General features: G+C 55.3%; 1 protein-coding gene across 2 annotated transcripts; it reads left to right on the plus strand.

Moving 5' to 3' along the window:
* The first annotated feature begins 389 nt into the window (after positions 1 to 389).
* On the plus strand, positions 390 to 5,339 carry DDN (dendrin). 2 transcript variants are annotated; one of them, XM_036299609.1, is made up of 3 exons: positions 390 to 904; positions 2,700 to 2,771; positions 3,190 to 5,339. In XM_036299609.1, the coding sequence occupies exons 2-3, from the start codon at positions 2,725 to 2,727 to the stop codon at positions 5,093 to 5,095; spliced, it is 1,953 nt and encodes a 650-aa protein (XP_036155502.1). In that variant the 5' UTR covers positions 390 to 904; positions 2,700 to 2,724; the 3' UTR covers positions 5,096 to 5,339. The 2 variants fall into 2 exon arrangements, with proteins under 2 accessions (XP_036155502.1, XP_036155501.1); XM_036299608.1 differs by lacking the exon at positions 390 to 904 and having other exon boundaries at positions 2,562 to 2,771.
* Positions 5,340 to 15,444: the final 10,105 nt, after the last annotated feature.

Below are 15,444 nucleotides of genomic sequence, written 5' to 3' on the forward strand. Positions count from 1 at the left end.
CCAGAGAGTAGACGGAGATATGCCACCATCAAAAGGTTGGACTCTGTATTTGGATTTTGCTGAACTGGCACTGTCTTTGAACCTGGAATTTCCAAAGTGAGAATGAGCTGTAGGGTATGCAGTGGGGGAGCAGCAGAACTATGATCACCCCATCAAACCCTTTCCCTGTGCTGAAACCATATGGGCCAAAACAGTAGTCAAGCCCAGCTGGCGTGGTTCAGTGGTTGAGCATCGACCTATGAACCAGGAGGTCACAACTCAATTCCCAGTTGGGACACATGCCTGGGTTACAGGCTTGATCCCCAGTGTGGGGCCTGCAGGAAGCAGCCCATCAATGATTCTTCCTCTCCCTTCCTCTCTGAAATCAATAAAAATATATTTTAAAAAAAACACAAAACAGTATAAGGACACCTAGACTGTTGGGTATGAGCCAAATTCAAAGCATCTCACCACTGCTTTGCAGGTATTATACCATTTCCATCTTGGATACCAAGACGAGGAGCAATTTCAGAGTAGCACCTTGCCCCTACCCCCACTTGCCCAAGAACCCTAATGATCCCAACCATACCATATCGGTCCCTCCAAACCAGGCTTCCTGATGGAACACGGGGAAAGCAAGGCAGCTTCCAGTGCTACATCCTGGCTTTGAAGAAGCCCCTGCTTCTGCATTCACCTCTTCACCGTTCTCAGCACATTCCTAGACTTGAGGGAGGGAGACATTCCAAGTTATTATAATTAGAGCATGTTTATATGTGTGGGGGTGAGTGCATGGAGGAAAGGACAGATGTCTCCTTGTCACATCCCATCATGAAGTAGGATTTGTCTAGGGAGGAGGCAAGGACTTTAAAAAGCCTTAGTACTCTGGTGGGAAGCACCTTCAAGCAAAGAGCCATCAGCGCAACTGGTAGGTGTAAGGGGGATGGGGGGGGGGTGTCAATGGATGGGATAGGGGATATATGGGTTCTTTTAAAAAGTCCATGTTAGGGAGCAGGAGGCCTGTGTTCTGTTGCTCTGGTTCTCAATTAAGTTGGTCTGCCCCAAAACAACCCTTCTGGGGAAGGGTCTATCCCAAAGGGCTGCAGATATGTTAGTGGAAAACAAATTAGGATCTCCTGCTTCCCCATTCCCTGTTAAAACCCAACCAGTCTCAGAGTCTGAGGATGGAGCAGAAGGAAAGATAAGGAACAAAATTTGGAGCCTCATAACCTATTCTCACCTATTCTCAGGAGAAGCAAATGATTCCTTCTTTCTCAGGAACCATTGCCATACACACTTTCTTCCCTCACCCCACACCCCTCCCCTCTGCTGGAGCTGCTGCCATGGTTGCCAGGCATGGTTGCTAAGTCTCTGCATGGAAGAGTTGGCGTGGGCTGTGCTGCCACTAACATTACCATGGTGAATCAGGGGACACCTGGTATGGGCTTGGGGAGGGGGGGGGACATGTGAATGTAACTCCCCAGGACAGAATGAGCCTAAAAGGTGAGCATCTTGAGCACCACTTCAGGTGGGGGCTGAGTGAGCTAGGCATTGTGGTAGTGGTGACGGGGAGCAATATGCTGGAAAACGGGCCACTTTTATCATCTCAGTTGCTAGGGGATTAGTTTTGCCAAGGGAGCACACCACTCCTCCATCCTCCGAAAGGGTGCAAATAAATGCATAAGCACCCTAGTCTATCCTCCATAAGGCTAAGCAGAGCTGTGTGGGCACAGAACAGTATGACCCCAAAATTCTGGATTGTGAGAGAGCATGCTGCAGGGAGCGGGCTCCATGGGTGCCCAAGGACAAACATCTAGAACACGGGAGTGAGGGGCCGTTTCCATGGCTAAGAAATTCCTTTCTCCTGCTGTCCCAGCAGCCGGGCTACAGTTAAGGGGATGGGGGTCACCCTTTTGAGCTAGGGGAGGACAGCTCCCCCCAGTCACATGAAAGCTACTGCCTCCTCCTTCCACCACATGGAAGCTGGTTACTCATCTCCTCTCTGCACCCGAATGCCACTGCCGCTAAAAATAGCCCCCCAGCCTGGGCCAGCCCCTCCTGCACCCCAACCCCATGGAAACCAGCAAGAGTGGCAGGCAGAGACCTTAAGTTCCATTTCCATCACCTCCCTGTCGGAGAAACTGAAGTCCCTGAAGTCTGAGGCAAGAAGTCAAGGGCAGAACCCTGGTGGTCAAGCACCTTGACAAGGAGGGGAGTGAAGGGTTAAAATAGCAGGAAGGTTGAAGCAACAGGGGTGGGGGAGGGGGCACTGTCAGCTTGGCAGTAAGAAGTCCCCTGCCCACTCCTGCAGGTTCCACCAGGCTTCGGGGACATGGGAAGTGGGAAGGGGCTCCCAAATCCGGGCCCCAGGGGGCGGCCATGCACATGGGGGAGGTAGCAGCGCGGAGCCATCCCCGCCATGTCACATGCGCTCACACACACACAGACAGGCACACACGTGTGCCCGGGTATATATAGTCCCCAGTCGCTGGGCCTGTCGCTCTGCAGTGGGCGCCGGCTTCCTGGGCTGGGAGGGGGCTCTCGGGGGCGGGTGGGAGGGTGGGGGACGGGGTGGGGTGGGGCAGGATGCTGGATGGTCATTTATTCTCCGAGGGGCCTGACAGCCCCCGGGAGCTCCAGGATGAGGAGTCTGGAAGCTGCCTCTGGGTGCAGAAATCCAAGCTGCTGGTGATCCAAGTGAAGACTATTTCCTGTCATTATAGTCCCCGAGCCCCTCCTCGACAGACCATGGACTTCCAGGCCGGCCACTGGATCCGCGAGCCCCAGAGCCACACGTGAGTGGAGAAGTGAGGGGAAGAGCGTGGTGGGGTGGGTCCGGACTTCCCCCAGGCACAGCCAGCGCTGCTGCGCCCCCTTCTCTTTCCCACGCGCCCCCAACCCATCCGGAGAGCTAGAGTTTGACCTATCCCGCGTTGTCCGGGGGAAACAGGCATGGGTGTGAAAAGGGCAGGAGGTGAGATGGGGCAGACGCCGGTAAAGTGTGCATGGAGGGATGCTGAAAAATCCCGTTTAGACTTCAGCCCCAACATATATGTGCACGTGCGCGCGCGCGCACACACACACACACACACACACACACACACACACCCTTCCACATGGCTGCCCAAAGTGGTCTGTAGAGCTCCCAGCTCCCCGGACCTCGGCTCCCTTCCCCCACAAACTGCTCACCTGGGTTCCTGCTCATTGTCCCAGGTGTGGGCCGCGCCCGGGATGCCCTGAGCCGCCTCCCCGCCGGCCCTGGGCCGCCAGGGTGCTGCAGGAGGCGACCAACTGGCGGGCGGGGCCCCCAGCCGAGGCCCGAGCGCGGGAGCAAGAGAAAAGGAAAGCGGCATCGCAAGAGCGGGAGGCCAAGGAGACCGAGCGAAAAAGGCGCAAGGCTGGTGGGGCCCGAAGGAGCCCCCCGGGTCGGCCGCGCCCGGAGCCTCGGAACGCCCCTCGGGTGGCACAGCCTGCAAGGCTCCCAGCTCCTTCACGGCCAGAGCGCCTGGGGCCGGTGGGGCGACCGCCCCGTCCATCCGCGCAGCCGCAGAGCGACCCCAGGGCGGCGTGGGTGGGGCCCTGGGGAGGTCGGAGGCCAGGGCCCCCCAGCTACGAGGCTCACCTGCTGCTGAGAGCCGCCGCGGGGATGGCCCCACGACGCCGCTGGGACCGCCCGCCGCCCTATGTGGCTCCACCTTCTTACGAAGGACCCCACAGGACTCTGGGGGCGAAACGAGGCCCCGAGCCCTCCCAGGCGCCCGTCTCAGCAGCCCCTGCTCAGACTCCGGCCAGGACAGAGGGAGGGGGCACAAAGAAAAGGCTGGATCCTCGGATTTACCGGGACGTCCTCGGGGCTTGGGGTCTTCGGCAGGAGCGGGGTCTCTTGGGGGGATCCCCAGGCTCTGGAACGGCCAGGCCGAGGTTGGAGCCCCGCCAGGGGGCCGCAGAGAAAAGCCGGGGGCCAGCTGCTGCTGGCCGGAACAGTGGCGGCGACGGCCACACCCGCGCCAAGACTGCGGGGGACCCAGGCGGGGCAGCGGCTCCTGCGGGGTCTGCCACGGAGACCCCCAGCCCCCCGCGTCCCGCCCCCAGGTCCAGGCCCCATCTCCAGGGCCCCGGGGAAGGGAAAGAAGGTAGAGAACAGAACTGGCTCCCCAAATCCTGGATTCCCTCCCTTAAAAAGCATCCGCCTCCGCATAGCCAGACCCTCCCCAGACCCTGGGCTCCAGGAGGCACGGGGTCGAGAGAGTCCCTGGGTCGTAGAGAGAGGGCCGGCCCCTCGGAGGGTTGGCAGGCCGCCCGCCGCGCCCACACCCTGCCCCGCAGCTCCAGCGGCCCTGCTCGTGGAGAAGGCATTTTTGTCATTGACGCCACGTGCGTGGTGATAAGGTCCCAGTATGTCCCGACCCCTCGAACCCAGCGCGTGCAGCTTTTGCCGGCTGGGGTGCCCCGCACTGTGGGCGATGCCCCCAGCCCACCGAAGCCCAGCAAGGAGGAGGGGGAGGCGGCCGCGGCCTTGCCTTCCCCTTGCCAAAAGCTGCTGTCCAGCAGCCGCCTTTCACAACAGCCACACGGGGGGCGCGGGTTCGAAGCTGAGGGCGGGAAGCCCGCGGATCCCTCTTTGGAGGAGCGCGCCTCCCGCATCTTGGGGCTCCCGGCGGACGAAGTCAACCTGCAAGATGCCCCCACGCAGCCAGGTAGCCTGGGGCGCTCAGTCTCAGGCCCAGCGGCTTCAGGAGGCGCGAATAGCGCCGAGGGCTCGGGGGGAGTGGCGGGGGTCCCCCGGCACGCGGGGCGGGGCTGGGCGCGGACCCCGGGGCCCTACGCCGGGGCCCTGCGGGAAGCCGTGTCCCGCATCCGCCGCCACACCGCCCCTGACTCGGACTCGGACGAAGCTGCGGAGCTCAGCGCCCATAGCAGCTCCTCTGACGGAAGCGACACAGAAGCCTCCGGCGCCCCCTGGCGGAGTGAGCGAGCCGGGTGCCGAGAAGGCGGGAAGACCACACAGCGGCACGACAGCATCCGAGAGATTCTGGATGTCATCAGCCAAACCGGGGAGGCCCTTTCTGGAGAGAGGAACACGACGGGGGCCCCACGGAGAAACAGGGAGCGGCAGTGAGAGGCTCTTTGTTGTATTTGTGCTTCCCAACCCATCCATCCTTGGGCCCACTGGCCCCTACTTCCTCACAGACTTCCTTGTACCCCTTACCTATACCGGTTCCCATAACCCAAAAAGAAGCCGCCCAAATGAAAGGAAAGGGAACATATGCTGATTTGTAATTTTTAAAAAATCCTCGCCCTAGGATATTTTCCCATTGATTTTTAGAAAGAGTGGAAGAGAGGGGGAAAGACAGAGAGAAATATCCGTGAGAGAAACACATTGATTGGTTGCCTCCTGCATGTGGCTGGACCAGGGCTTGGGCCAGAGAGGAGCCTGCAACCGAGGTACGTGCCCTTGACCAGACTCAAACCCTGGACCTTCCTTCCTCAGGCCGGCACTCTATCCACTGAGCCAAACTGGCTAGGGCTGTATTAAAAAAAAAAAAATCAGGAGGGGTCAGGTGAACAGTAGACTTTAATGCCTGCTCCTTTCAGGTCAGGCTGGTAAGGGCTTCAGCAGAGGTAGCTGCTGCCCTGGGTGCAGAGTTGAGCAGAGAAGCCTGCCCAAGAGTAGGCAGGAGGGTAGGAATGGTATAGTCATGAGAGGGCAACTTCAGGGAAGGGCCTCTGGGCAGGAGGGAGAAAGTGATGGAGAGGCTTTGGACTGAAGTGAACAGGTGACAGAGAATCCCTTGGCAGAAGAGGAGGGAGTCCAGAAGCAGCCAGCAAAGCAGGGAGAGGGCTCACTTTGATGTCACAAGTCTTGGGTTCCTGTCCTAACTCTGACACTCACTTCCTGGGGCACCTTAGGCAAGTCGCTTTCCTTCTCCAGGCCTCCTAATATGTAAAACGAAGGGATTCTAAGGTCCATCCATGTCGTTTTGGAGCCTTTGGGGAAGCTTTTATCTCATCCTTCCCTTCACAAGCCAAGAAAGAGTTAGGAATAGATGAATAGAGTCTGCGGGTTTCAGGGTGGCTTCATGGTCACCAGCACTCATTCTCAATTCTAGAGACTGTCCAGGGTTTGCAGAAGAGCTGAGTAAATGGGCAAGGGCTCCTATCCCAGTCTTTCAGGTTTAGGTGAGGGTTACCCAAGTCAGGGCAGGATGATGGCCTTGTCACTGTCCCTGGCCTGTGGTGGTCCAAGCAGGAGAGGGAAGGCAGACAATCGGCTTGGGACCTCTTCAGACCTTCCTCTTTCCTCCTCCCCAGTGTTTCTTAGTGATGCTCTGAATCGTTGCCATGACTTTCCACCCAGGTGGTATCATTCATCTGAAAGAATCCTGAGAATTTCTTGCATCTCTGCCTCTTCCAGAAACTGCTAAGAAGGAAGAGGGAGGCGGTCCCCAAAGCCTGTGGGTATAGGTGTGATCCTCGCTGTAGCCACTATGGGGCGCGCGCAGGTCGCGGATTTCCCCCGTAGCTAGTCCGCGAGTCCTTCCTACTCCCACAGGCCAGTAAATCAATTGATCCCCAGTTAAAGCGCGGGGTTCCATCCCCAGTCTTGCCGCCTCCAGGTGTGCGAGGTCGGGAGCAGGCCTCTGAATGAGTCCCTCTTTGTATTTATCTGGCTTGGGACCCCGACTCTGAGGTCTTTTTTGCTCTCTTACGTTGGACACTTCCTCTCTATTTACTAGCCATGTGAACTTGGCCAAATCACTTCACCTCCCTGAGCCTCACTTTCCTCATCTGTCAAATGGGGGTATAGAAACACCTACCTCGCAGGGTTGTTGTGAGGATTTAATGCGATAATGTATGTAAAGCGCCTTGCACAGTGCCAGGCACACGGTAGGCGCTCAATAAATCTAAGCTTCCCTTTGTCCAACCTTGGCCTCTTCTTCCTTTCACCTACCCTGTCCCCACTGCGTTCCACCCACAGGGCTCTTCCGCTCCTTCTTGCTTGGGGGGCAGGAAGGGGGAGTGGGGGGGGGACTCCTTTCTTTGATGGAAACTCCCGGCCCACTCCTGTCTCCCCCAGTGCGGACTCTCCCTTCCTTGCCCCCCACCCCCGCTGGCTCTTCCCACTGCCCCGCGCACTCCCCCCACCCCCCATTCCGGGCAAGGGCTGAGTCAGCCTGGGTAAATTTAGCCGCCGACTCGCCGGGCGCGGGGGCTTCGCCCAGACTCAGTCTCAGAGTCCTGCCTGGCCCTGCCCTCCACTCCGCCTCTGCCCCCCCCCCCCCCCCCCAAGTCCCGCCAACTCCAACTCTGGCTCAGCGTTCAGATCACCAATCCTGCTCTCAACCCACTTATGGTTTTGGTCTCCAATTATCTCCACATCACTCTCCACGCGCACCTGGAGAGACTGTGCAGGATGGGGACGGGGCTGGGGCCCTGAGCTGGCTGCCTGGCCTTGGTTTGTTGGAGCGGAAGGGAGGTCCTCTTTGGGCTGCTGAACCTGAGGGGAGAATGTTGATCAGAGTCGCCCAGGGAAGGTCTATCCCAGAACCTGCCTGAAACCCACACTGCCAGGTTTCCAGTTAGCTCCTGGTAGAGGAAGTAAAGGAAGTGGGGGTCACCTTGAGCAGAGATCAAAGGTTCCTGAGGTCTGGCTCCCTTCCACCTACAATTATATCTACTGCAGGTTCTAACCACTGAGCATTTACTGAGCACTTGAGAGGAACCAGGAATTGGGCAGGACTCCAGGAAAGAGGAGTAAGGGCTGCTTGACAAGGGGTGAAGGTGAAAACACACAAGTAACGATAAAATTAAACAGTGGGTGTCAAGTACAAAAAAAGACTGAATTTGGGGAAAGGGGTTTTAGGTAGAGAGAACAGCAAAAAGAAGAAGTGTGGATGTGGGAGAAGTGGTCTGGTTTTACTGAAGTTGAGGGTACATTTGGGGGAGTTGTGGAAGATAAAGGAAGGAAGGAAAACTGAGGCCAGGTTGGGATGAGCCTGGTCCAGCTGAGGAGTGTGTGCCTTTGACCTCTGGGCTTGAGAAAAGAGTGAACTTCAGGCTAGGAGGCAGAGAGAGGAAGGTCAGGGCAGTGGTGACCGTATCTGCCTGGATTGTGCTATAGCCCAAGGAGGCAGGGCTCTGAGGCTGGTAGAAGAGTGAGCTGTATGGGAGGGGCTGGCACTGTGAAGGTGTGCTCCACCTCACAGCCTGAGCCTCTTAGAGGCTGAACACCCAGGAGGCCAGTTTTTAAGAGTTTACCCATTCTGGATCTGGCCTCTGCTGCCTCTTCCTCCTCTTCCCCTGCCTCTACTTCTCTCTACCATTGTCAGAAAACTCGGGTAGTCTTGTATTTAGGACATGGACTATGTGGCCTGGGTTTGAATCTTGCCTCTATCTCATACTAGCTGTGTGACCTTGGCAAGTTACTCAACCTCTTTGTGTCTTGGTGTCAGTTATAAAGCTGGATTATTAATAGTGTTCCTTTCATAGTCTTGTTGGGAGGATTAAATGATTCAATATGTGAAACGCTGAGAACAATGCCTGGTACCTAGTAAGTGATATATAAGTGTTGAGTTCTGATTATTATTTCTCTCTAGGGCTATTTCATTAGTGTTGGGGTTATGGGAGCGTGAGGATAGGGAAAAGGGGGAAGAGGCAGCAGAGGCCAGATCCAGAGGAGAGGGGATCCCTGGGGTGGGGACAAGCTGCTTGAATGGCTGAATGGTATACTAGGAGCCCTTGGGTGGTTAGGGTGTCAAAGTCACGTGCTCCCACCCCAGGACTTCCTCCAACTTTGCCTAAGAATGGAGTCAGCACCAGCTGCTAAAGATCTGGGGAGAAGGGGAGGAGCGACTGCAGGTCTGGGGGCAGCCCTTGATGAGCCATATCTCAGACTGGCTCCAAGGGCCCTGTGGGTGGCAGGCTGGAGGCTCCCTGCTGCGAAAATTACTTCTAAATCTGGCTGTCTCTGCCACAACCACCCCCCACCTCGGGACAGCGTCACAGGTCAGGAGCAGGGACAGCAGAGGCAGGAGGGCGTGGCCAGGTTGGGGCAGCATTCCTCAGGTTACCACGGGACCCCACTGCCCTCCCTGCAGCCAGGTTCTTCCCAGGGAAGCCCTTTTCTGTTCCAAATGGAGCCCAGTTAATGTGGCTTTCGAGGAGCTAGGAGCCTCCTCCCCTTTCAGACTCTCGGGAGAGCCCTGGGACTTCCAGGATCAGCCACAAATTAGTAAAGGAAACAATCAGACCATAACTCTGGGACTTGTAGAGAAATCAGAGTCAGGAGTATGTGTGTGTGTGTGTGTGTGTGTGTGTGTGTGTGTGTGTGAGGAGGGGAGGACCAGGAGAGATGGCTGAACATGAATCCATGGGAAGTGTGCAAAGTGCATCTGTGGGAAAAGAGTCAGCATTCTCTCAGTTATTCATTTGTTCACTTACCCAATAAACATGTATGCCAGGCCCCAGGGATATACAAGACATTCAGACATGGTTCCTATCTTCAGGGAGCTCAAAATTCAGGGCGTGTGTGAGATGGGGGGGGAGGGATGCATAAGAAGAAACCTACAGAATCATTATAGTGCAGGCAGTACAAAATAATAAGTTAATTAAGGCATTCATTCCAGAAGGTCCAGGGGAGCAAGAAGGAAGGAGCAACTCCCAGACTGTGACTTCTTGGGAGTGGGAATATATCAAGACCTTTGGGAGACAAGTCACTAAGGATGTATATATTAGCAAAGGAAGGCTCAACCTGGATACTGTGACCTCTTCTGGGTGTGCTGGCATGATGGGGGGAGGAGCAGCTCCCTTCCTGGAAGCCCCTGGTATTACATAGCCTTTTTTGAGTCCTTTTAGAGAAAAGTTGCTCCATTCATCCATCCATTCATCCTTCTGTTCCATGCATCTATGTATGCATACATCCATCTATACATTCCACCCATCCATTTATCCATCCATCACCAACCCGTCTGTCATCCATCCATTGATTTATCTATCCATCCATCCATTTATTCTGTTAACAAAGGCATATGATGTGCCTAACTCAGTTCTGCAAGGTCTGCTAAGATGAACAAAGCACAGAGCCCATGTCCTCAGGAAGCTAGAAGCACAGTGGGAGAATGAGTAACAGATAATCACCCATGGGACAGCCAGTATGTGCTGTTAATGAAAGCCCCACCAAGAAGGTGCTTCAGGAGGCAAGACAACTTTGCCAAGGAAAATTAGAAGAGTTTCATGGAGGAAGGAAAAGTTGAGTGGGTTTCAACCAAGGGAGATTGGCAAGAGGCACATTCCAGGCTGTGAACATAGATAGAACGGTGGGAAGCACACAGCTTTCGTGGGGAACAGAGGCACTGGGGAATGCAAAGGTGCAGAAGGATGGGACTCTGGGATGATGTGTGGGAATCAAATCATGAAGTCCCTCTGGAAAACAAGGACACAACATTTGAGCTTTAATGAGAGAAGCTGAGGGAGAGGTGAGGGGCAGAGAACATCTGAGCTGTAAATGTCCTGCTCAATGCCTATAACATTGTTTTATCTGCTGCTTGATTATGACCTTTGTTGGTCCTGTTACCTTGTGGAATTCCCCACTGGACCATCAGCTACTTAAGGGTAGTGCCTTTGACTTAGCTCTACAGCCCCTGCAAGCTTGGCCTGGAGCAGGCTCTCAGCAAATGCTGGCAGGGGAAGGAACGGATGATAAAACTGTTCCACAGGAACACTGGCACAGCAATTCAGTGTCAGATATTAGGAAGAAGAGTGGCTGCTGCTTGGTGTGACCCCCATTCCCCATGCTTTCAAGAGAGATTACCCTGCTTTCTTCGCTGGAGCCTTTTCCAGGAGCTCTCCCAAGAGACACCACAAGGTGGCGCTGTTCCAACTGTAGCTCTGAGTTCGCCAAGGTCCTTAAGGTTTGCAGCTGGTCGTGAAGAACCCCTCCAAGTACTGTCCCTTATGGTCTAGAGACATTTCCTTCCAGTAAGTCCTGAGACAGAATAAAGAGCCTGCGTGCGCCTATGGAAGAGAAGAGCTGGCAGACCCCTAACCCCAATGCATGTACTACAGACCTCATCTATCCATCCATTTATTTGACAGTATCTAATATGTGCCGGGTACAATGTTAGGCTCTTGGAAAAACAACAGTGACCAAAACACAGTCCCTGCCCTCAAGGAGCTCACCATCTGGTCCTGACCAAATCTTTCTTCTCCTTCTTCTTCTTCTTCTTCTTCTTCTTCTTCTTCTTCTTCTCTCTCTCTCTCTCTCTCTCTCTCTCTCTCTCTCTCTCTCTCTCACACACACACACACACACACACACACACACACCTATTCCCAAGGGCCATTCCCCTTGACATGGGAAGCCATCTCCATGTGAAATTTACTCTTTGGCACTGCTCTCCCCTCCAAATCCACATTTCTCCCTAAGATTGCTGCGTGGCCACATTAATGTGACTTCTGGATGCTCCTTACTTAAATAGTTTTTCTTGCCCTTCCACTAAGCTCCCTGATGAGCCCTTTCCTATTTTTTCTTCCAAACTTCCCTGTCATACTCGCAGCCATTCTGCCACTCTGGTCGCTGTAGGGACCTGACCAGAGGACACCTTGCCTGGGTTGGGATCTCCCAACACCCTAGAGCTCTGGAGGCTAAGGGACATGAGGATGGACCCAGAGAAGGGCCTTGTGAGACCCTGGCACCACCAGCCCAGAGAGCTGGAGAGTCCAGAAAACCAAAGACTTCAGAAACATGCCCCTCTGGGGCCTCAGGGCTCTGCCAGCCAAACCTGTTCCCTGACAGTGTGCCTTCTTTTCTCACCTACTTGCGGGTGGCAAATCTCTCCCTAGCTGCAACCCTATAATGGTGGCTGGGGGAGAACTGGTTGGGAGGTGAAGCATTGTGGGACATTGTCCACTTTCCCAACATGCTCCAGGGCCCAACTTAGCCCTGGATGGGTTTGATAGAGGAGGGAGGGTTGATGCTGAGAGTGGGAGCCAGGCCCATCGAGGTCCCGGGAGTGAATGCGGCATTGTTGGCCAGGCTAGAGTCACAGATAATTACCTCAATTAGTGACAATGGGAGAGTAATAAATACAGGCTTAGTGTCTCCTACCCCACCAGGGCTCCGAAGATTAATCCAGGCTGACGGGCGGGCCCTGAAAGGCGTGATGGACAATTCATTAAACTCCCAAATGCCGCACAACCTGGGCGTGAAGGCTGAGTTAGCCCCCTGGGGGCTGCGCCTTTGTCCTGATTGTGTGTCTCCGCCACAGCAGAGCCGGGCAGCCCCCAGAGAGCGGGGAGGTGAGTGGGGCTCCCCCAGCCCGGCCAGGCGACGGGGGGATTAGGTCTTGGTCCAGCCCTGGTTGCCCTGGCACAGCAGCCCAGCCGGGCTGGAATGTCCGTGGGGGGGAGCAGGCGGAGCGGAGGGGCGGGGCCGACAAGGTGGGGTAAGGGGGGCACACAAAACCGGGGGCAGGAGGAGTTAATTAGACGCCAGCCAAGGAGGGCGAGGGGCCACAATAGGGGCCTCACTTCCGAGGATTAATAGGGAAGAGGGAGAGGGAGGGATTCATCTCTAGGGAAGGAAAGTTAGAAGCTTCTCAGGGTGGCACTGCCCCCTCTTGCCCAGCTTTGCACCAACTTGGCTGGGAGGCAGAAGGCTCTGGTCACCTGGGCAGGTGCCCTCCGGCATCCACAGAGTGGCCCTTTCTTCCTAGAGCGGTACTTACACTGGGAAGATGATTAGGCAGGGAGGAAAGGACCCTCTCATTTATCAAGGAAATAGTGGAAGCAGGAATGTTTAGGGGCCCTGTTCTCTATCCCCCACCCTATCCCACCCCTTACTCTGAGGCAGAAACAGGAGCCTGAAGCTTTACCCTTCCTGATGAAGCGGCCAGGTTAAAGCCAAGACGACCGTACTGGGGGCAGGAGCTGGTGTGAACACATGGGAGTGGAGGCTGCCGTGTGTGTGCACACTTGTGCATGTAGGTGTGCTTGTGCACAGGGCCTGGCCTTCAGCAGGTCCTCAGTAATGCCTGTTGAATGAATGAATGGACTTCGGTTTTGCTGAGAATAAATTGGTTTGAGGAAGAGACATGGTGCCGGGCTGCACAATGATACAAAGTGAGTGGCCTTAGGCCCTTTCATTTTGAGCTCCCAGCCATGGTCCAGGAAGGACTGGGACCCCACCTCTGAGCAGATGAGCAAATGTCCAGGAAAAATCAAGTGGCAGTGGTTCCTTCCCTTTAAAAAGAGAAAAGAAAAAAAAAAAGCGCAGTAGCCTCTTGGAAGCCCCACTTCCTCCTGGGCCCCAGGGAGCAGGGCAGCCCTGGCTCCTCCTCAGGAGCCACCCCACCCTACCCCCTCCCAGGGGATGACAAGGGAGCGAGTTGGCGGCAGTTCCCTGGGCATATTTATAACCTGCTGCTCGCTCACCAGCGTCTGCTTTTAGCCCAGACGGGGGAGGGGGCAGAGGGGTGGTCTGTCTCATGCTGGGCGCCCCGGCTGGGTGTGGAAAGAGTGAGTAAGGGTGAGTGGTGGGCAGCTCTGCATGGATATTCCTGCTCACACCACAGCCAAACAGCTTATTTTCTCCTCATTTTGTTATTTTTCTCCCTCTGGCTTGGAGAGGAGCACTGAACCAGCCTGGGGGGGGGGGGGGATGTGCTAGACCCTGGGGTATTTGCAGCCCCACTGACAGGGTTTTTCCAGGGTGCGTGTGGCAGGGTGTGCGTGGTGCCAGCTTGCTGACCCCCTGGGGACGGTGCCTGCCTGCCATCTCAGTCCTCTCAGGTTTTCCTCTCCCCCTCCCCCTCCCCCTGGATATTTCAAGACCAGCACCTCCCTCACTTGCTGAGGCCAACCATGTGTCAGGGTCCCTGGCAGCCTCAGATTCCCCTGGTGTGTGGCATCTGGCACCTGAAGATCAGAGGTGAGTGGGAGGATAGCCTGCATGGATAGGGCAGGGCTGAGGCATCAGGCCCTTTCCCATAGTACTATCCTATGGCACCCCCTCCCCTGCCCTGAGCTGCCCTGGGTCCTGAGACTGTAGTGAGGCCTCTCTCCAGGCACAGTTGTTTTTCTCCCCAGGATTTACCTGCTCAAGTTTTGCCTGAGGATGGCATAGATGCTCATAATCACAAGATAAATACTTCATATGATGTAGTGCTTTGCAGATCTTATAGCGCCTTCGCTTGTTTTTTTTTTCCCTTTTATTAGTGTATTCCCCCTTGAGAACTAGTCCTCGTTCTGCACTTCCCTACCTCCTCTTCAAAGTCCCAGCTCCTGCGAGTGAAGGGCCTCCATGCTGAGAACTTGAGTGTAGGAATCTGTCCTTAAACCTCATACATGTGCAGAGGGTGTTGGCCTTCCCTGAGCCTCCACTGTACTCCCCCCATTACACCGTGTGTGTTGGTGTGCTTGACTCCCCAGCTGGACTGTGAACTTTTCAAGCAGGCACTATGGCTGTCTCCCCAGCACTGGGCATATGCCTGGCACAGGAGAGGTGTCAGCAATTGTTCAAATGACCTGAGCTTTCATGCACATGATCTCCTCTGAACCTCATCACCTTCCTGAAGAAGTCTAAGTACCCATAACCACCCCTATTTAATAGACAAGGCAACCAAGTCTGGGTGGAAAACAAACAAACAAACAAATAAACAAAAGATTTGTTGAAAAGCTAGACCAGGCCAGAACAGGATTCATTGCTTTCTCTTGCTCTTCTTCCAGCTCCTATGTGCCAACTCAGCCCAAAGCCTTCCAGCATCTGGGCCTAAAGCAGATACTGATCTAGCTCTTGGAGTTAGGAGTTAGGTGAGAGTGGTTGGGGCCAGCTGCCAACCCTTCTATTCTCCACCCTGCTGCTTCTCCCCAACCCTGGGCATTGTCCACCAGGGGCATAAGCCCCCCCTCCTGCTTCTGGCAGCCCATTAACTTCTTGCTTTAGAAGCTGAGCGATCTAATAGCTTCTCCGCAGGGGGTTCTTTACTGGAAATCCAAGGCTTGTCAGGTGCCTCCTACCCCAGATCAATAATATTCCTCCCCCTGACTGCCCATCAGAGCTGAGCCGGTGCTAGCTTGGCGGATGAAGAGAAAGGGAAAGGGGTGGCACTGCAGCATTGAGCAGCTCCTGGCTCCACTCCTCTACCCCCACACATCCCAAAGGCCAACAGGGTCAGAGTTCACACACCCAGGGAGGGGTGGGAGGCACCAACCACAGCAAAAGAGTCCTGGGGTGAGGGGGAAATTCTCCATTTGGCTGGGATCAGTTGTTGCCCTTGGGGGGTGGGGGTGGGAGTGGGGGGTGGAGAGCTTCATGGCTCCCCCTGCCTTTTGGGTCCTCCCCTGGGGGGAAGTGTTAGGATTAGGGACAGGCATTAGAGTTTAGGAAGGGGTTAGTGTTTGAAGTTAGGGTTAAGGCTAAGGTTACACTTAGACCTAGGCATGGGGAGAGGATTAGAGTTAGAGACAGGTTT

This window comes from Myotis myotis, unplaced genomic scaffold, assembly GCF_014108235.1.
Source record: "Myotis myotis isolate mMyoMyo1 unplaced genomic scaffold, mMyoMyo1.p scaffold_m19_p_3, whole genome shotgun sequence".
In the NCBI taxonomy this organism is placed as follows: Eukaryota; Metazoa; Chordata; class Mammalia; order Chiroptera; family Vespertilionidae; genus Myotis; species Myotis myotis.